Genomic DNA, 20,322 nt, shown 5'->3' on the forward strand with positions numbered 1-20,322 from the left:
AGAGCAGTTAGTGTTGGAGTCCTTATGCTCTGCATGTATCCACTGAGATGGAATTTTGAGGTAAACAGTTGGAAACTCACTTTAAAGAAGCCATTTAATCCTACATGTTTGAAAGTACCAAAGTACCTTTGACATGACTGAAGTAAAGAAATAATGCTTCTTCTAAATAAAATGTGAAAAACCCTTAACAGCATCTTTTGTTTCTGCTAAAGGATGTTTTTGTCCTGAGCTGGTGTGGTCAACCATCTGTTAATATGTTTTATGTTTTCTGTGTCAGTAGTTCAGTTGACAGAGCCACTTCATTGGTTTCTGAAAATTTTAATTGACTCAAATCTGTTTCAAGCCAAGCAGGTAAGGTGTTGAGTTTTCAGATAGGTAAAGATGGCTTTTCTGCTTAGTTCTTATAAGCTAATACTCTACTTAACAATTCTAATTAGTCAGCTGGTTTTTCTCCTGTTTGTGATGGGGTGTGGCAGCTCTCTAACAAGTCAAAAGAAAATGAGTCATTGATTTGGTGCTAAAACATGATTATGCTTGCTATAATGAAAACACTCTACAAATATTACAACTAAAAAAAATATCATGTACTATCTCTGGTAGACAAGTGGCTTTTCTTAAGCTAAAATATTCCGTTTCTTCATCAAACCCCAGATGGTTCACCATTTAGTAATCTTATGCCAGAAGCAGTTTATATGGATGGATGTTTAGATAGTGAAAGAGTGTGTGTGTGTGTGTGTGTGTGTGTGTGTGTATCTAGGTAAACAGACAGGCCATCACCTAAACTCGCCTGAGACTTCAAAAGCATTTAGTTGCTATTCAGCGTCTCAAACTGCTGGAATATTCCTACGTTAAATTTCAGGGAAGGACAGCGGGTTGCATTTAGTAAGTGGAAGATCCTTAGGTTAACTCGTTATTCTAAAGAAAAAAATGAAGAACTAGCTTATATATCCTTGACACCTTACTATGAATTGCCTTGCGTAAAGCAATTTGAAACAGTCAAGGAGGGCAAAGAATGAGATACAGAGAACATATAAAACAGCAAAGTGAAATCCAAATTCTCAAGGCAGCTGTTGTGACTAGGACACTGACTTACTAGGCTGCCTCCACGGGTGCAAGGCCGAGCTCTGAGTGGCCCTGGTGGGCGTGCGTGTGAACCTTTCCTTCCTCCCAAGGAATTGAGGTTATCTTTTCCACTTCACAAAGCAAAACAAACTGAAAAGTTTTGAAGTTTTACAGCTTCTTACTGGTGGTAGGAATAGGTTGTCTCATCTCAGACACCTGTTTGTTGGGATCACGGTTCTTTTTCCATCCTTTGTGCCTGGATGCAGGACATGAAGTTCTAAGACAGCTGCTCCCATCTCCCTGGGGTAAGTGTGGGTGTGGTCTGCCCAGAAGGATGAAGCAGGCTTCCCCCCCCACCACCTTTATTTGCAGACTGGTTATAAGCCATCATCTTCGGCTCCCTTTAATTTCCCCCTTTAAATGATATAGCCCTCTCAGGGATGTTTACAAGATTAATAATGTTAAAAATCATCTCAAGAAAAGTCCAGGATATTTGAAATTACCACTGGCAACATCTGTGATCTTTTTTCCGTAGTTAATTCTGCCTTGTTAATACATATATTCAAATGAAAGATACATCCGTTGGTCAAAAACAGAGAAGATTTGGAGTTCTTTTACTGGGAATAATTTTTGGTGGGGTTTATGCCTTGACTGAAAATTTTGGTTATGCACCAGGTTTTGTGAATATAGAGTAATCTAGTTAGTGTCTCAATGAAGAATCTTCTTGTTGGGTTGCTTCAAGAGGATTACATTTTTAATTCAAGGGAATTATCACATTCGAGTTAAGTGATAATAGATAACGTGCATTCTGGATACAAATTTCTTTCATAGGATGTCTTTTATGTGTGCTTAGAAAAAAGGTTGCAAAGATACAATAAATAGTGCTTTTTTAGTATCGTTATGAGTAATTTTAATTTTATTCATGCTTTGTACAATGAATGTGTATTCCTTTCACAAGAGAAATCTTATTTAGGAGAAGAGGTGGGAGTGGGTATCCTGCTCTGTTGTCAGGGTAAGAAAAGACTTCCTGTCTCTTCCGTGATTGATCTCTCAATCTCTCTCCTGTCATAGGGCTTGATAATGTTCAGAGCAACTTTTGGGGTGTTTTGCCTTCTGTTCTCAGGCAATTTTTAAAAAAGTATATTTATTTATTTATTTATTGGCTGTGTTGGGTCTTCGTTGCTGTGCACAGGCTTTCTCTAGTTGCAGCAAGGGGTGCTACTCTTCATTGTGGTGTGTGGGCTCCTCATTGCATTGGCTTCTTTTTGTTGCAGAGCATGGGCTCTAGGTGTGTGGGCTTCAGTAGTTGTGGCACATGGGCTCAATAGTTGTGGCCCATGGACTCTAGAGCACAGGTTCCATAGTTGTGGTGCATGGGCTTAGTTGCTCCATGGCATGTGGGATCTTCCCGGACCAGGGATCAAACCCATGTCCCCTACATTGGCAGGCAGATTCTTTCTTTTTTTTTTTAAGAACTTTTATTGAGATACAGTTAACATACAATAAACTGCATATATTTAGAGTGTACAATTTGGTATTCCAATCTCCCAATTCATTCCCCCCAACCCTCCCTGCTTTCCCCACTTGGCGTCCATATGTTTGTTCTCTACATCTAGGTCTCTATTTCGGCAGGCAGATTCTTAACTACTGCACCACCAAGGAAGTCCCTCAGGCAATTTTTTTTAATTGCAAATAATTAAGGGAAAAAATGAGCCAACAAGTACGTTCGTGTTAAATACTTTCCATTTTCAGAATAAGTAGTGATAAAGCTTTTGGAAATTAGGGTGTCTTTATCTTTTTGGGTGGAAAGACCATTTGTGCAGAGAATGGTGCTAACCAGCCACGGGGCAGAAGGAGGTTTAGAAAGAAGAGGGGATCACCCTTTACCCTCTCTCAGGAGCCCATCCCTGTCCTCCTACTTCAGCCTTTCCTTTAAGAGTCATAGAGCTGTACACCTAAGACTTGTGCATTTCACGATATGTAAATAATGCCTCAGTAAAGTACCAGACACACAGACACACAAGACTCTCCCTGTTTCCTCCTCTCTTTGCCCAGACCTAACAGGGAGCTTGTTTATACTTTTTGTCTATACATTTTGTCACCTTCTGCTTCCGCCTCAGCCCACTGCTGTGTCTCTGTCTCTCCTCTCTGAGAGGGCTCACGCCCTTCAGGATGCTGAGCCCCTCGTGCCCGTCTCCGTTCTTGTCTTCTGTGCGCTCAGCAGTATCTGACTGCCCGGCTTTCTGGAGCCACTCTGTCCATTATCCACCCATCAGCCATCCCACCGTCCGTCCATCCTCTCATCAGCCATTGTGCCGTCCATCTGTCCCTGTCTCCAAGATCCATCCGTCAGTCCTCGGAGCCACCTTCTGCTGGGCCCACTTATTTTTTTAACAAATAAACTTTTAAAATTTTACGTGGCTTTAGATTTGCAGAAAAATTACGAAGATAGTACTCCATGTCCACTGCAACCAGTTTTATCTATCAGCAACATCTTAAATTAGTTGGTACATTTGTTACAATTAATGAGCCAATATTGATACAGTGTTTTAACTAAAATCCACACTTTACTCAGTTTCCTTAGGTTTTTATCCAGGGTCTTTTTCCTGTTCTGGGATTCTATCCAAGATATCACGTTGCATTTAGTTGTCATATCTCCTTAGACACCTCTTGGCTGTGACAGTTTCTCAGACTCTCCTTGTTTCTCATGACCTTGACAGTGTGTGAAGTACTGTTAGGTATTTTGTAGAATGCCCCTAGAATGGGATTTGTCTGATGTTTTTCTCGTCATTAGCCTGGGATTGTGGGTTTTGGGAGGAAGGCCACAGAGGTAAAGGGCAGTTTTCATCACATCCTGTCAAGGAGCATCTTATCAACAGGACTTAGAACTGTTGATGTTGACCTTGAACACCTGGCTGGCGTAGTGTCTGTCAGGTTCCTCCACTGTAAGGTTACTCCCTTTCTTACTTTCCATACTGTATTTGGAAGGAAATCACTATGTGCAGTCCACACCTGAGGAATCTGGAGTTATGTTCCAACTGCTTATATTTCTGCATGATTTACATGGAATTCGTCTGCATGGAACTTTTGTCTCCTCTCCCCCCATTTTTTTATTTAGTCAATAATTTATTTAAATCAATATGCACTTGTGGATATTTATTATGTACTTGGGGCTAAAATTCAATGCTTCTGTATTTATTTTGTTGCTTGAATTGTTCCAACTTTGGGAGCTGTTTCAATTGACTCCTTTGTATGTTTGATATACTCCCATTTGTGTGTGTGTGTCTGTGTGTGTATGGTTAATACTTCCTTACTTTCTGGAACTACAAGATGTTCCAAGCTCATCTTGTATATTTTTTGCTCCACGCGTAGAAACAGTCTTTTCTCCAAGGAGATCTAGTTCCTTTTATTGGAGAATGGTATTAGAAACCAAAACATGGATGCTAGGTGTGCTTGTGGCTCCTGGGGTGTCGTTGTTTCTAGGGTCTGTCAGCTGTCAGAGTGAGGAAATGTATGTGTGTATGCTAACCTGTGTCTGTAAATATTTCTATAGGTAACCATCAGTATCTATATTAAGCTAAACATGAGTTCGAGATGATGTCTCCAACTCTAATCCATTACCACATGCATTATTCTAGCCTCTTTCTCTTGCCCATCTATAAATTCTCACTCCATCAGTGAGAAATCTGAGGTTCCCACCACATACCATCCATTCACTTAATTGTTCGATTGTAGCATACAGGTACAGCAGTATCAGAATTGTTAACCCACACCCCTGTGGGAAACAGCTTTATCAACTAGAGTGCTTATGCACAATTCACTTGCACTTAGTCTTACAGACTCTACTCATTTCCTGTTACTTAGGTCAGCACCTTTTCCCCATACCTCCTTCAGTGAGGTTGTTTCACACATTGTAATATAGTTAGATTGTTTCGTCATTTTGGGATCCCCCAATCTCTTAAATGATTTTTTAAAAATTTGCATAGCCAGGATGTATTCTTTGTGCTGTAAAGTTCTATGTGTCTTGACATATACATGATGTCACATATCCACCCTTACAGTATCATATAGAATAGTTTCATCACGCTAAAAAATCTCCTGTGCTTTACTTGCTCAGCCTTACCTACTTCTGCCTGAGACCCTGACAACCACTGATCTTTTTACTATTGCCATAGTTTTGCCTTTTCTAGAATGTCATATAATTGGAACCATGTAGTATGTAGCCTTTTCAGACTGGCTTCTTTCACTTAGCAACATGCATTTAAGATTCATTTACGTCTTTTCATGACTTGATAGCTCATTTCTTTTTATAGCTGAATAATATTCCATTGTGTAAATCAACCAGTTTGCAAGGCAGAAACAGAGACACAGATGTAGAGAACAAACACATGGACACCAAGTGGGGAAAGCAGGGAGGGTTGGGGGGAATGAATCGGGAGATTGGGATACCAAATTGTACACTCTAAATATATGCAGTTTATTGTATGTTAACTGTATCTCAATAAAAGTTCTTAAAAAAAATATTCCATTGTGTATTGGCATGTACCACAATTTGTCCATTCAGCTATTGAAGGACATCTTGGTTGCTTCCAGTTTTGGGGACAATTATAAATAAACCTGGCATAAGCATTTGCACACAGGCTCTTGTGTGGATATACATTTCAAATCATTTGGGTAAATATACCACATGTACTTTTTAAGTGCTAGGGGTACGGTGCTAGGGATACAGCAGTGAACCAGACAGGCAAAGTCCCTGTGCTCTTAAAGCAGATACACAAGAGTATCACAAAACGGTTTCAGCTTGTGGAAAGTGCTGTGAAAGAAATAAAACAGACTAATGGAATAAAGAGTGAATGACTGTGCCTAGATTGCTAGGACCAGGGGCGGCCTCTCTGAGGAAGTTCATTGCATTTGAACCAGGACCTACATGATTAGAAATGACACCAGCTGTGCAAAGATGGGTGAGAATGAGCTTTCTCTCAGTGGGCTCAGGTAATGCTGAGACCCTAAGGCAGGATGGACCTTGACATGGTCAAGGGTCTAGGGACAGAAAAAAATGTGAGAAGAGATCAGGAGTAAGAGTATTTAAAAAAAAAAAACAAAACTTTTTCCTGCAGCGTAACATACAGAGTACACAGATCTTAAGTGTAGGGGTTGATGAATTGTCTCAAATTGAACCCACCATGTAAGCACCATCAAGATCAAGAAAGGGAACATTGCTAGCACCGCAGGACCACAGGAGCCCCTGCTGTGCCCTCTTTCCATCGTTAGCACTGCCTGTTCACCCTTCACCCCCACCTGTAAGGTAATCTGATTGCCTTTTAAAATAACTTTTATGTCTGTTTCTTTTGTTCAGCATTGTGTGAGATACACCCAAGTCTCTGCATGCCATTGAGGCGCGTCCATTTTAGTTGCCATACAGTGTTCCATGTATGAATACGTCATAATTGTTTTTTAATCTGTTCTGCTTTTGATGCCGACAGCTCAGCTCCTCTGTACACCAGTGCCAGATCAAATCTCGGAGACAGAGTTCTGGGTGAAGTAGAAAAGGACAGCATTATTACTTTGCCAAGCAAAAGGGGAACACAGTAGGCTAGTGCCTCAAGAACTGTGCCCTCCTCTCTGGGGAACAGGAGAGGTTTTATAGTTGAGGCTTGTGGTCAGGGGTAGACGATAAGGATCAAGGCAGTCATAGTCTTGCATTCTTCTGATGGATAGGTGATGAGTAAGTAGGAGTCAGCATCATCAACCTTCAGGTCCAACTGGTCTGGGTTCTACATGCTTGTGGGCAGCTACCATCGTTAATCGTTAACTTCTCCCACCTGGAAGGGGCTTCAGTCTCTGCAAAATAGCTCAAAGATATTGTTGTGTGTATTCTTGATGGGGAAACGGGACCTTGCCCCAAGGCTGCTCTTGACTGTTTCTTCCTGGTCTCATATCCCCTGCCTTCCTTAATTAACAGCTGCTTGAATCTGCCTATTGGAACTCAGGGAGCGTCATGGAGGCTGAATGAAGGCTGTTTCCTATAATCAAAGAAATGGGGGACACAGAAAGGCTTTGTGCCCAGAAGCCCCACAGGGCCCTGTGCGGTATCACTTTCTGTGGGCATTGTGGAGGTTTCCAGCTTGGAATTATTCTGAAGTGATCTGCTGTGAACATTATTGCACATGTCTTTTGGTGAACATATGTCTGTGTTTTTGTTGGGTTGTATACATAGCAGTGAAATTGCTGGCTTATAGGGTATACATATGTTCAGCTTTGCTAGATATTCCCAGACAATTTTCCAAAGTAATTATAGTAACTTACATTCCCACTACAGTATCTGAAATTTCCAGTTGTTTCACATCCTTGCCAACACTTGGTATTTTCTCTTTTTCGTTTTGACCATCTGTTAGGTATGTAGTGTTATTCCACTGTGGTTTTAATTTGCATTTATCATGAAGTTCAGTCTTTTTTCTTGTTAATTGGCCCTCTGGGTATCCTCTTTGTGAAGTGCCTGTTCAACTCTTTTGCCCATTAAAAAATAAAACTTTGGGTTGGGTTGTCTGTCTTACTGATTTTTATGTATCCTGGATGCTAAACATTTATAATCCTAGATATCAGTCATTTTATACATCCTAGTTATCAGTCATTTGTCAGAAAAATGTATGTATTTTCTCCCACTTTGTGAATTGCCTTTTTCACTCTGATGTTTAAGTGTTTTTTGACGAATAAAGTTCTTAATGTTAATATTGTCCTGTTTACCAGTTTTTTTGTTTTGTTTTGTTTTTTTATAGTTGATGCATTTTGCATCCTGTCTAAGAAATCTTTGCTCCAAGGTCATGAAGGTGTTCTCCAATGTTATCTTTTGGATCCTTCATTGTTTTACCTTTTATAATTAGATCTGTAATCTATCTGAAATTGATGTTTGTGTATGGTATTTTATAGAGCTCAAGATTCATTTTTGCCAGTGGGAAAAACTGACAAAAATCCAGTAGACCCAGCACCATTCACTGAAAAGATCATCCTCTTCCCCACTGTGCTGTAGTCACGAAACAGGGGACCTTGTATGTGTGGGTCTATTATAGATTCTGATGAGTGTGTTTTCATGCTGGATGGGACCTTCCTGTTGTGCTCACTAGACTCCATCTCCAATTCCTGGCACAATGGCCCATGTGCTGTAAATGGTCATTAGATATCAGCTAGTTGATGATCAGGTCTGAACTTGCCTTTTTGGCAAGAGTATGTAAAATCCCTAGGTTCAGGCTCAAAGAAAAGATACTCAGATTTCATTTTAGAGAAGACTTTGCTGACTACTTAATTATATTTCTTCAACAGGCCCAAATACGGTTTTGGAAAAGTCCTGCTGGCCACAGTCCTAGGGAAGGCCAGTTAACTTCAGACTAGGTGGTAGCGCCGTGTCTATTCAACCATCCGGTCAGCCACCCAATAAATATTTGTTAAAGGCCTACTGTGTGCCAGGTGTAAAGTAGAAAACTATGAAACAATGGGATTCTTTCCAGGGTTTCTATTTTTGATTTTAGAACATTTATTGTTTCTTTCTTTACAAGTTCAATGTTCAGTTCGAGGAGGGTAATTTTTGGAATTTTCTTCTATTTCTGGGATAGCTTTGTTGTTCTATTATAGTTATTTAAAATTTTCTGTGTGTGACAGTCTGGGTAAACAGGCAACAAGCCTAAGAATTAGAGATTTTATGTTGCTATCAGAATATTTTAAAACAAAACCCTACAAAAGAAAAGAGATTAAACATTTTTTTAAAAAAGCACATTATTTCATCCAGTGAATTTAGTGAGCAGTGAAATACTTTTCTTGTTTTCAGAATTTAGTGCCAGCCCAAAGACCACATTCAGAGGAACAGAAACGTGCATTTTCAGGAGGCTGGCACTGTGAACCTAGGAGAAGAGTCGGTGTTACAGCAGATTGCACAGCAAGTGGGTCTCACGCTGGGTGCTGCTCCTGGTACCTGTCCATTGGGGGACCTGTCAGTCGGTGGCTTCTCCGTGGCTGCCATCTTGCTCCATTATGCTAGAGCCCCGGTTCATGTCCCAGGGCCTCTCTGCTCCTTGCCTCCCTCCAGGGATGTGAATGAGGAGGGGCGGGTTGGGTAGATGCCCTAAGCTGGAGCCAGTGCCCCGCATTAGCTGCTGGAAGGTGGGGCTACCTCTGCCTGCACTTCCTTGCCCCCTGCTGCCTGTTTCTGGTGGTTTCCAGTTTCAGCTGCTCAGAGCCCTTTGTGGACACTGGGAGAGGCTGCCATGGAGCTGGGCCATGGCCAGCTTTGCCGTCGGCCCCAGGAGAGGGACAGAGACGGGCGGGAGAACAGGGTGTCCGTGCTATTGACAATCACTTACATGCAGGACTTTGATTCGCTTTCTTATTTGGTGAATGTTGGTGCTTATTTTTATTTTCTTTCTCTCTCTTTTTGGTTTGTCTCAATGGAATGTTTTTATATGTTGAGTGAAACCTCACCTCTCTGGAGGTCACTTATTTGGAACACAGAGAGGAGCCTAAAAGAAAGCAGAATGGGTAACTTTGGGAGCTGAAGGAGCTGTCCTGGAGTGTCTGTTCTTTCTTTCTTGGAGAGAGCCTGAGGCTTTGGGGAGAGCTTGTTTCCTCTTACTTTAGCCATGGTTCTAACAAGCTTGATTTCCTGACTTCTTAGTTCACTCTGATTTAGAAGCAAAAAAGCAGGCTGCTAGATATAAGTGCTAGGAGAACATCTCCAAGTGACAGCTGACAGCCTGACAGTAGGGGGTTGACGGGGAATCTATAAAAAGCTCAGGAGATTGGAGCCATCTTCACAGAAGACAAAGAGCTCTATGCGTATCCGTGGCCTGGAGGGTTGCAATGCAGCGCAGTAAGACGTCTGACCTGAGTTATTAAGAAAATATTCAATTCTATTGGTAGCCTCTGCTAAAGGCTTCTAAAGAAGGCAGGCACATTTAGAGCAAATTTCAGGAAAAGAGTGTAAATGTTGGTTATCTGAAATAATTTGCTTACAAGTATAGAGCCTTTCTTTCCCTCTGGATACTAAATAGATAAAACAATTCTCCTTTTCTCTGTCATCCCATCTCTCCTCCTCCTCTCCATCCCTCTTGCTTTCTTTCCATCCATCCCCCCCCCACCCCTGCTCCAGTCTTCCTTCTCGCTTCCTTTTACTGCTTTCTCGTCCCTCCCACTTTCTCTCCTCTCTCCCCATCACCTTCCCCTCCCCAACACAATACAGTTTCCCATTTCCACTGTCTTTGAAGGACACAGATGTCCGATGGATTGCTGGTAAATGTACAACAACCAGCTCTCAGAAGAAAACTCTCCTGATTTACAGCCTTTGCCCATGTCCTTGGTGTAAATACTCCCTCTGTGGTTGATTTCAGGCTACCATTGTGAAGTCACAAACTTGGAGCAGAGAATTCACCTCAAGAGAGAGTAGATAACAGTGAAATTAATAAAATCATTAGAAAGTGATGAGTTTTGAGTATTTACAAACCTTATTTAAATATAAGCAATTTACCTGTATGTCTATAAAATTTAATTTTTAATAGTGACTGTTTAATAGCTGCCTTGTAAAATTCCTGAAAACCTAACCCGCCACTGCACACACCTAAGTAAGTACTTAGAGCTGAGGGATACTGTGTAATCTTGTTTGAGCATGGCAACAATCTAAATTCTATGAGAGAATCCCAGAAGTTCAGATTTAAAAGAGACCCTAGAGATCATTTTTCCCACCTCTCTGCTTGACGCATTAATTCCATCTGCAGTCCGGTGAAAGGATACTGCAAGGCTTCTGCTGTTCCTATTTCTCGAGTCCCTGTTCAGAACCTTGATTGATGTACACATTTGAAAGTGAAGGGACTTTCTTCAGGCTCCAAACCAGCTCAGGAATTTAATCTCTTTCTCCTGTTGCTCTCTAATTTCACTCTTATGGAAACAACCCAATTCTTGATTTCATAATTTAGCATAAAATAGATTTTATTTGTAAGGATTAATTTAAAGATCACCAAACCATGTCATTAAGTAAAATCAACAAATGTTTATCAGCATTTATTATGTGGTAGGTGTTCAGAATCTCTCCTGTTTTTTGGCTAAAGAATTTACTGATTCATCACTCATATTTTAAAGGATATTCATTATATAGGTTTTACTTAACCTATAAATGTTCTTTATATGGTATATTCATTCATGGGTATATATGTATGCTATATACATTTCATATACACATATATTCAGTCTATTCTACTTTCCACCTTCAGAACTGATGGTTCAAGTTGTACATAGGAAATATTTGACTTTCTCAGGCCAGCGAGACAAGACAGCTTTCTAGAAGACCTCTCTAACCCTGGGGCGTTGTTGCTTTTATGCGATGGTGAAGAGCCATCTCAGCTGGCTCTTCCCATATGCTGCCTGTGGTGTGGTTTCTTACGTGTATGTGTCTTACTTTCCTAATTCTTCTGTAAGCTCCTAGAGGGTAGGAACTTTGGTTTATAGTATATTGTGTCCTCCGAAAAGTCCAGCAGGTGTTCCCTGTTTAATGGATGTGGGCATGAGGTCATATTCTCCCATGTCAAGCCTGGGTATCTCCTTGGTCTCTCAGTGGCCATATTACCTGAACTCCAAACCAGTACTTGCCTTGGATTCCCTCTTTTTACTGATGATGTGATGAATCACCCAAAGAGACCTGGAGGGTTTTTTCTGTGTTTTTGAAATAACTTTGGATTTACAGAAGAATTGCAAAGTTGTATTAAGTTTGCCCATATCCCCATTCACCTAGCTTCCTCTGATGCTAACATCTTATCACCTGGACATATATCAAAACTAAGAAATCAGCATCAGTACAGTATAATTAGCTAAACTACAGTCTTTATTCAGATTTCCTTGTTGTTATTGTTGTAGTTTTTCTCACTTATGCCCTTTTTCTCTTCCAGGACCTACGCTAGAATATCTCATTGCGTTTAGTGGAGTTTGTTTTTGACTCCCCTCATATCCCAGCCACTCTTGGAGCTGCCTGATCCAGCCCCTTACACCTGCCCTTCTTTTCCATTCCTGGGACAAGTGCCTGGACTGAGCCCCAACCCCTTCCCACTCACATGTGGATCCTGGCCCATGATTATCAGGCTCCTGGCCCCCAATTCCCCCACCGTCTTGTGAGATGCCCAGAGATGCCAAGTGAACCATCATAAAGTGACTCTTCCCAGGTGGCTCAGATCTCTCCCTGAGTCAAAGCTGAGCCCTCCGCAGCCTCCTTTCTCACCTTCCAGCTTCATCTTGCACCCCTTTCCAGCTTCGACTTGGGCCTCTTCTGCAGACGGGGAAGGTCAAGTAACTGCCCACAGTCCCACAGCTGATATATGGTTGAATAGGGGTTTAGATAGGGGCCATCTGACTGAGGACCTTAAGTTCTTAAACCCACCAGTCTCTCATCTCAGATTCAAGATGATTTAATATTCCCCTTCCCGGAACCCTCCCTCTCTCTCAGTTAAGATTCTATCCATCCTCTGAAGTCCAACTCAGATCTCATCTCCATGATGTCTTTCATGTTAGGCTGAAATCAGTCAACTTCCCCAGCACATCTTAGTATGAGTCAGTCAGAAATAAATGTGATAGCATCACTCAGCTGGCTCTTACCATATGCTGCCTGTGGTGTGATTTCTTACGTGTATGTGTCTTATCTTCCTAATTCGTCTGTAAGCTCCTAGAATAGGGTAGGAACTTTGGTTTATAGTATATTGTGTCCTCTGAAAAGTCCAGCAGGTGTTCCCTGTATAAGAAATGTGCTTGAATAAGTAAATGTGATTTCCTGGAATCTCACATGGTAATAAATAGTAAAGAGTGTGTCTTTTTGGTCTCATTCTACTGGAAGCACACTCTGAGTGGCTTGAATGTTGCTAATGGTGCCGCTATGGCATTTAATCCCCGTTGAGCAAATAGTAAAACCAAAACAACAATTGGCTTTCCCCATATTAACACTTTATCCTCTTCACAAACCTATGAGGTGGATACTATCACCAGTCCCATTTTAAAAAGGTGGAAATCAGGCACAGAGAGGTTCCGTTAACTCACCAAGGGCTGCAGAGTAGCTGGTGGGGTGGGGAGGATTGTTCCTGGTGGACCTCTTGGATCTGATTCAGCAGGGTCCTCGCCAGCAGAGGTCACAGATGGATACAGAACCCACCTCCTCTTTTTGTGAAATCAGAGCGGTCATTTACTAAGGATACAGAACTTTGATACACTGAGCCTATTTTGGAGAAAGTGAGTTTGTTAATATTGTGAGTCTTTACAAATATTTAACTTCTTGCTCTTTATGACTGCTCAGTAATTTCCTTTGTAAAGTATTACTTCAGCAATAAAAAGCACAGATAAAGATGAGCTCCCTAGCTTGGCGCTTGTGAGGGCGTTTCTCACTGCAAGGAAGTCACCCTGACATTTCCTGGGTGGTGGTTGGGTTCCCCCAGGACGAAGGTAGGTAATTACCAGAACTCTTACTTTGTGTGGTTTGTTTGTTCCAATGCTTACTGGGTAACCATAACACATAGCTTTTGTCTCTGCTAGGTTTCAGGCTGAATCAGTTAAAGTGAAACTCGGATGTATTTTGGGACGTGCAATTTGTACCATAGGTTCAGAAAATAGCTGTGGTATTTTTAACCACCATTTGGTTTGCCATAGCGGGTGCTGAACTTTCTGAAGTTCTCTGTTTGGTAACAAGATTTCTAAGCCAGTTTAAGTCTCAGATTACTCTAAGAAAGAAGAATTCAAAACTCTGCTGGGGGTGTTTGGAGAACTGGCCTGATGTGATCTGTGGGGTTTTTTTTTTTTTCCCCTTTCTTGTGGGTTTATCCTTGGATTAGTTACCTGGTTTGGAGGTGTGGGGGGTGGGGAGAAGTTCTCATGATGGGGGTGAACAGGAGGGTCCTTGTAGGTCACCAGTAGCTGAGGGAGTGTGGGCTTAGGGGCAGAGCCCGCGTGATGCTTGCGGGCACCCCGCTGGCTAGTCTGGACAGGCCACCCTGGAGGCCGTCTCCATCTCTAAGGGGAGCCCGTGGCCTCCTTGAGTTACAAAGCCAGGAATAGCTCCTAAAAATCAAGCCTGAAGCCAGATGCTTATGGTACAACTTGTGTCGGACGCCCTTGGGCAACTATCTCTTGTCTTGTTTCCTGTTTCAAGGCAATATCTTTCGGTTTAAGCTGAACTTTGTGCTTGATTGCACGTCTCAGTGCCAAAGGGAGGACAGAAGAGCAACATCCTGTTTCTGTCTATGCTGACATTTAAAGTACCAGTAAGTTCAGGCTCCATAAATGTGAGAACTTCCTTCATTCATTTGAAGGAATTGTTCTTTGTCTAATTCACACTCTGCTTCTTTCTGTGGCTATTTCGGTGGATTAGTGGGTTGGTGTCTTGGGAGCCAGTAGAGCTTTTATGATCATCTTCGAGTCCACCACCTTCAGACAAATCCCTTTCAGGTCATTAGAGGCAAGATTTTTCTTTTAAGCTGTTCTTGGGGGTCAGGCCCATGTCCGGCAGGTCCCTACTGTTGCGCAGGTGTCTGGGTTCAGCAGAAGGCTTGGTGGAGTCACTGAATCAGGAGAATCCTGTTCGCTGTGTAGGGGACCCTGTGGGCGAGGCTGTGGGTTTTATACTGACTGATGAGGCAGGCCCCTTAGGGAAGTGGAATGAAAGATCTGCAGGAATTATTTAAGGCAGGTACCCCTTGCTCAAGTGACCTGGCTTTACTCTGTGTGTCAGCTGGCCTGTCTCTACCATCTGGCTTCCCGAGTTCCTGACTCCATGTCCTGTTTGCCGCCTTCCTTTTACCAGGAATTCTAATATCTGTGTTCCCCGTCTGCAAACGTGACCCTAGTTCCCGAAAGGTGACTTGCTGGGTGGTTTTGTTGTAGACGATTTGGGCTGTCTATTGTCCTCTGAACAGTTAAGCCCAGTCTTAACAGGCAGCAGAGAGCACGCAGGCCTTTCCCCTGCACTGCGGGTCGGTGGGGAGGGAAGGGGCGTCTGCTTCAGAAGAAGCATTTCAACAAAGACAGTTCCAGAGGAACGAAGACACACCACTCTGTACCTGTTGTTTCCGTGAAGGGATCTGGGGAGAAGAGATGGAAAATGAAGTGACAGTTTGGGCCCACTTATGGGTCTCACTTAATGGTGCTTTCAGGCCAGGTCTATATTGGGAAGGGAACTATCACGGTAGATAAGAAGTGAAAATCTTTGCCAGTGTGACTGAGGACTAGACCCTGTCTGTTGACAGCAAAGAAGGGAAACAGGGTCATGTGAAGCGTGTCTGAGGGGCAGTGGAGAGGCAGCGATTCCACTGCAGGGATGGGGTAGCCACCGCTGCCGCCCGTTTTCCTTTCCATTCTGCTGGCCTGAGGGCGGGTGGGGGAAGAGTTGCTTTAATTGGACCAATTAGACCTGCATCAGAACCCAGCGGCCCGGGCTGCCCACTGACCCTCCCAGCAAGTAGGCGGGACAGAGCTCATCGCCAAGGCCCTGTCTCGGGCGAGGAAGATGGGCTTCTCCTTGCTCTCTGTATCCTTCTTCTTTGCACTTAGTCCTGCGTGTGGAACAAACTGTCCAGTTGCTCATCGGTTTAATGTTTCCTCTCGATCGTGAACATGCTTTCCCCACATGGCTGTGGGCTGTGACATCATCTCCCAGCGGGCTTCGCGTGTGTGTGTGTATCCTGGTATCCGGGGCCCCTCATCACCCGCCACAGATTCCCTGGGGAGGCTTCGTGCCTTCCTAGTCTGTCCACGTCCTGGGCTCAGGGGCCGGCACCACACTGGAAAGGCTCGTGGTGACCTGTCTCGGGCCCCCCTGGGAGCAGTGGCGGGAGGTCTGGAGATGAAGGGTCTGGTCTGTGTGATAACCCAGCCCATGTGGGCGGCTGGAGGAAACCCCAGGTGTGGGCAGAGGAGCGTGTCGGGGGCCACGAAGATGGTGGAAGTCCTGTGGGGGCTGCTGGGGGTGGGGGGGCAAGACCAGCTGGAGGATCTCAGGAGACTCCGAGCTCTGATTGGAGGGGAAAGCAGTTGAAGATTTGTTGTTCTCCTTTCATGCCCGGCCAGCCATTGAAGTTCAGTTCTTCGGTATTAGTAAAGTTAGCATGATTGATGCAAACCTGCTGGAAAAGTATCTGAACCTAAGAGATGACTGTGTCTGAGCAAAGCACAGGCATAGACGCATTAGCACGATGGCTTGGTTTCCGCTTTCCTTTTTTGGAATCAAAGTTACACCTGACTTTCCAAAATAGTCATGGGACCCGGAAGAGGGTCTTCATGCTGTTGGTTGTTGTGTTACCTACTGCACCTCATCTGAGATGGAGAGCTGGCTAACTCTGACCTGGCATGAGGAGATACGGGGGCATGTAGGCTCGCTCCCTGAGAGGCAGATTTTCAGGTCTCACAGCTGAGTCATTCCTCCATCTACGGAAAAGGAGGGAGGCTGAGATCTGTGTACTTCTTGGAGGCCGCAGGCACAGCAGCCTCTTCAGGGAAAGCCAGCTGTGCTTGTTAGCTTTCTAGACTCTCTCTGTCACCCTGAGTGCAGACGTCCCTTTCAAAGCTCTGTTCTACTTCCTACATTACCCTCCCAGCTCACTTCCTCCAGGGGGAAGGGAGGCCTATAGTGTCTGCTGTCTTGAGAGTGGAGCCAGTGTGAAGAGGCCTGGGAGGAGGGGCACAGGGAAGGAAGAGACTTCCAGCCACAGAGGCCTTCATCTTCACAGTGAGGGGAACGGCCCCTCCAGGGAGAGGGTCCCAGTAAGTGTCTGGACTTGGGGGCCTGGCCACACAAGTGTCCTTTTGAATGGAAACTAACCTGGCAGATTTACTTTTAATTAGAATCTGAATCCCCAAATAGGCATCTCATGCTAAATCTCTGTTGCTGGTTCATGAGCTATTAAAATAATTACCATTATTTATGATGATGATTTTATATGTGTGATGAAACAGCCTTCTGATTGTTTTTTAGTGTGGTTGTGATGAAACTGAAGGTTAATATCATGCAGAGAATGAGTGAGGAAGAGGAGAGTTTGAGTCGCATAGTGACTGCGTGAACTTGGGGAAATTACTTAGCCTTTCTGTTCCTCGGTTTCCTCATCTATAAAATTGGGGGTCACAAAAGAGGTGTTGTGAGAATGAGTTGGGGTGATTCAGGTGATAAAGCATTTAGCACGGTGTCTGGTAGACATTAGGTTCTTGGTAAATGTTAGCTATTATTATGTTTGAGGCAGAATAGTGTAGACTGATACAAGGCTCCAGTTGTGTGACTGTGAGCAAATAACTGAACCTCTTTCTGAGCCTCAGTTTCTTCATCTGTAAAATGGGGAGATTAGTTCCACCTACATGAAAGGGCTGTCACAAGAACAACACATGATAGTGTTTGGGGAAAGCGGTTTGATGAAATAGAAGTACTATGGACTGTTAGGCATGGTAGTTTTATATTTCCTCCAGCATTGCATAAAGAACTCTACGTATGTAGATACATCTCAAGAGCTTCTCAGTTTGCCTTTGGTTGTTTCCTCTGATACAAACATGGTCACAGCCATGCAAGCCCTTCTTGGAAACGACCCTCTAAGCGTGTGTCTGGAGGACCTCCCCTCCCTGGGGTCGCTTCAGTGGGAGTCACAGGACAATCTGTCTGTGTGAGCTCCTCCAGCACATGTGACGTGGAGATAAGAGTGACACCAAGGTGATTTTGCAGAGACTTAGAAATGTTGCCAAACAGTGTGACGAGGGATAGAGGTGGGTGAGTGTAAAAACTGTAGGTTTGAACTTAAAGGAAGCCTGGGTGTGTTTTTACTGCTGAATGCTGATCCTGAACTGCTTCATCAGGTCTCAGAGGGGCTTTGCTTGATACAAGAAATGACTTAGTGCCAACCTGCATCGAAAAATTAATGTCTACTTTTGTATTGCAGTGCATCTGAAATAAGGAGAGACTGTCAAAGTTTAGGTTTATGTGGGGTGAGAGGAAGGTAGACAAACTACAGCTTCTCCCTTAGGAAGTAATGGTCAGATTTAAATTCAGTAGTAAGTGATATGTATCTTTTTTAAAGTGAAATCAACTAGGCCTGTCTTCAGAAGTGCAATTTTTCTTCCCTCTACTTCCATGTATTTATCTGTAAGTGGGCGCCTGCTTCCGGTGAGGCTGGCGGTTGAGGACATAGGCTTGATAAGGATCACCCAGCCTGGTGGGGAATCAGCTCCTCTACGAGAGTTATTATTTGCAGATACTTTTCAGGGAGGGGAGGCACCAATGGACATTTTCCCTTCCTTTCTGCTTCCCTTCCTTTCTGCTTTAAGTTTCAGATTGTCCTTAGAGGAGAAATGTTACTAGTATGGTAGAACCTTTAAAAACTCTTGTCTTGGATATTTAACTGTTAGTTATTCATGTTCTTCTCTGTTACGCTTGCTCTTCACTTTTTCTGTTTCCTCTTTTCCCAGGTGTCACACTTCTCAAATTAAAAAATGGTCTCTTGCCCATAATGGTTTTCTTGTTTATGCCTTAATCAGGAAAAACGTCACACAGGAGCCTAGACTTCTTGTTTCTAAACATAATAAGATGCTTTGTCCTTCACCTTAATTATAGCAGGCTGGAGAGAGAGGTTGCTCAGAGGCTGTGTGAGCCATCTACCTGACAAACACGGCTCGCTTTGTGGGTATCTTTGTTAAGATTTTTCATTAATGTGATGGTTTATTTCTGATTTGGGGCTCTTACAGCTTTTCTTTTCCATTGTTCCTCTTATTTGAGACTTGAAATAAAGTTACCTTGTGCGGTAAATGATTTGTCTGTTTCTTCCTTTTCTTCCATAGCAGCTGCTAGATGAAGAGGGAAATTGGATGCAGGGGTAGAATAAGAATATGTTTTTTGGAAATGCTGAGCTTAACATGGACTATACGGCTAACTAACTTGGGTGTAAACAATATTAAGGGAAATAAAACTTAATCTTGTCATTTGACTAAATTAAACCATTTGTATCAAATTGGCTCCAGTCAGTAACAGAGCACTTTTAGTTTAGTATGGCCAAGGGCACCTGCTTGACATTCAGACCTGCTGGGTTTGAATCTGGCTTGGTCACTTCCGTGCCTTAGGGCAAGTTACTCAGCCTCTGTTTTGCTCAACTGTAGAATGAGGATAATAAAGGTGTCTACCTACTTTATAGGGTCAGTGTGAGGAATAAGTGAGATGATACATGTAAGGTGCCCTGGGTAGCCCCTGTCACCAAGTAAGCACGCTAATAACTGTAGAAATTCATAAATGCCCACTTAATGTGCAAATATTCTGCTGGTTTGTAGATTGTCTTTTTCATAATTGCTGTGGTAACTTAGACTTTTCACATTTGAAAGGGAGTGATTTTTTTTTAAGTGAATTATCTTGGACAGCTCTCGCTCATGTTAGTTATAAGTTTCTCTTGAATTTTTTATAGTACAGTTAGCTCTAGAATTATAAAAAGGAAAACAAGTTGGTGAAAATGGGTTTATAAATTCAACTTTCTCTATCTCCACAAAATGGAAATAGAATGAAAAATAAAATGCATTTTGTCTTACTTTCTTCAGGGAAGTTCAGTGTTCAGAAAAATCCTTCCAAATGTCATAGTATGTGAAAGTAATTACAAACCTACATCCGAACATCTGAGTGTTGGTTTCTACCTGTGTCACTGAACTGGGACGTTTCATGAATGAGTGAGTAAAACATAGAAAAGTTTCAGTGATTTATGTAAAATCTCACACGGATGCAAACATTAATAAGTCTGCTTATTTTAAACATCTGAGAAAAGCAGAAGAGACGTGCTGTGGTGTGATGCTCTCCTTTTGACTGTTCACATACTTCTCAAGTTTTGAGTAGTCACTTAGGGTGTCAGGTCGGTGATTCATCTGGCTTTTGAAGACGGATTGGTTGTCAAAACTTGATGAACAACTAAATCAGGCAGGTTAAATATCATTTTCTTCTTTGTCATAGATGGACTCAGAAGTTAATGTCTGGGCTCTCCATTAACTAATCTGCAGGTGCAGTCATACATCTGAGCACAGTTGACGCTGCACCTGGTGTGCACGTATCCCAGGTAGCATGTGATGCTCTCACAGGAGGGGCTCAGCACTGGGCCTGTCCCGTCTTGGAGCTGAGGTGGCACTTCTGTGGAGTACTGAGGGGCTGTCTTACTGACACCTCCTCCTGTTAACAGGCAAACTTCCTTCTCTTTGATGAGCGCATTCAACCACCTCTAGGTAAATACAGATGCCTGTCTCTTTGTCCCC

At 43.0% G+C, this 20,322-nt stretch overlaps 1 protein-coding gene across 7 annotated transcripts in view; it reads left to right on the plus strand.

Annotated features, from left to right (window-relative positions):
- Nucleotides 1-20,322, plus strand: part of PPP1R14C (protein phosphatase 1 regulatory inhibitor subunit 14C) — a 78,886-nt gene that overhangs the window by 11,951 nt on the left and 46,613 nt on the right. For 4 of the 7 annotated variants that reach the window (XR_009054229.1, XM_057738110.1, XM_057738109.1 and 1 more), the window contains exon 2: nucleotides 8,882-8,993. The exons of 2 other annotated variants lie outside the window; for them this stretch is intronic. Coding sequence is in view for 4 of the 5 variants with exons in the window: in XM_057738110.1 (XP_057594093.1) it covers nucleotides 8,882-8,993 (112 nt within the window). In the remaining variant the exon portion in view is untranslated. Of the gene's footprint in view, nucleotides 1-8,881; nucleotides 8,994-11,984; nucleotides 12,661-20,322 lie in introns of those variants that run through there. One more of the 7 variants, XM_057738114.1, reaches the window with a different exon arrangement.

Source organism: Hippopotamus amphibius, chromosome 6 (genome assembly GCF_030028045.1).
Source record: "Hippopotamus amphibius kiboko isolate mHipAmp2 chromosome 6, mHipAmp2.hap2, whole genome shotgun sequence".
Classification (NCBI taxonomy): domain Eukaryota; kingdom Metazoa; phylum Chordata; class Mammalia; order Artiodactyla; family Hippopotamidae; genus Hippopotamus; species Hippopotamus amphibius.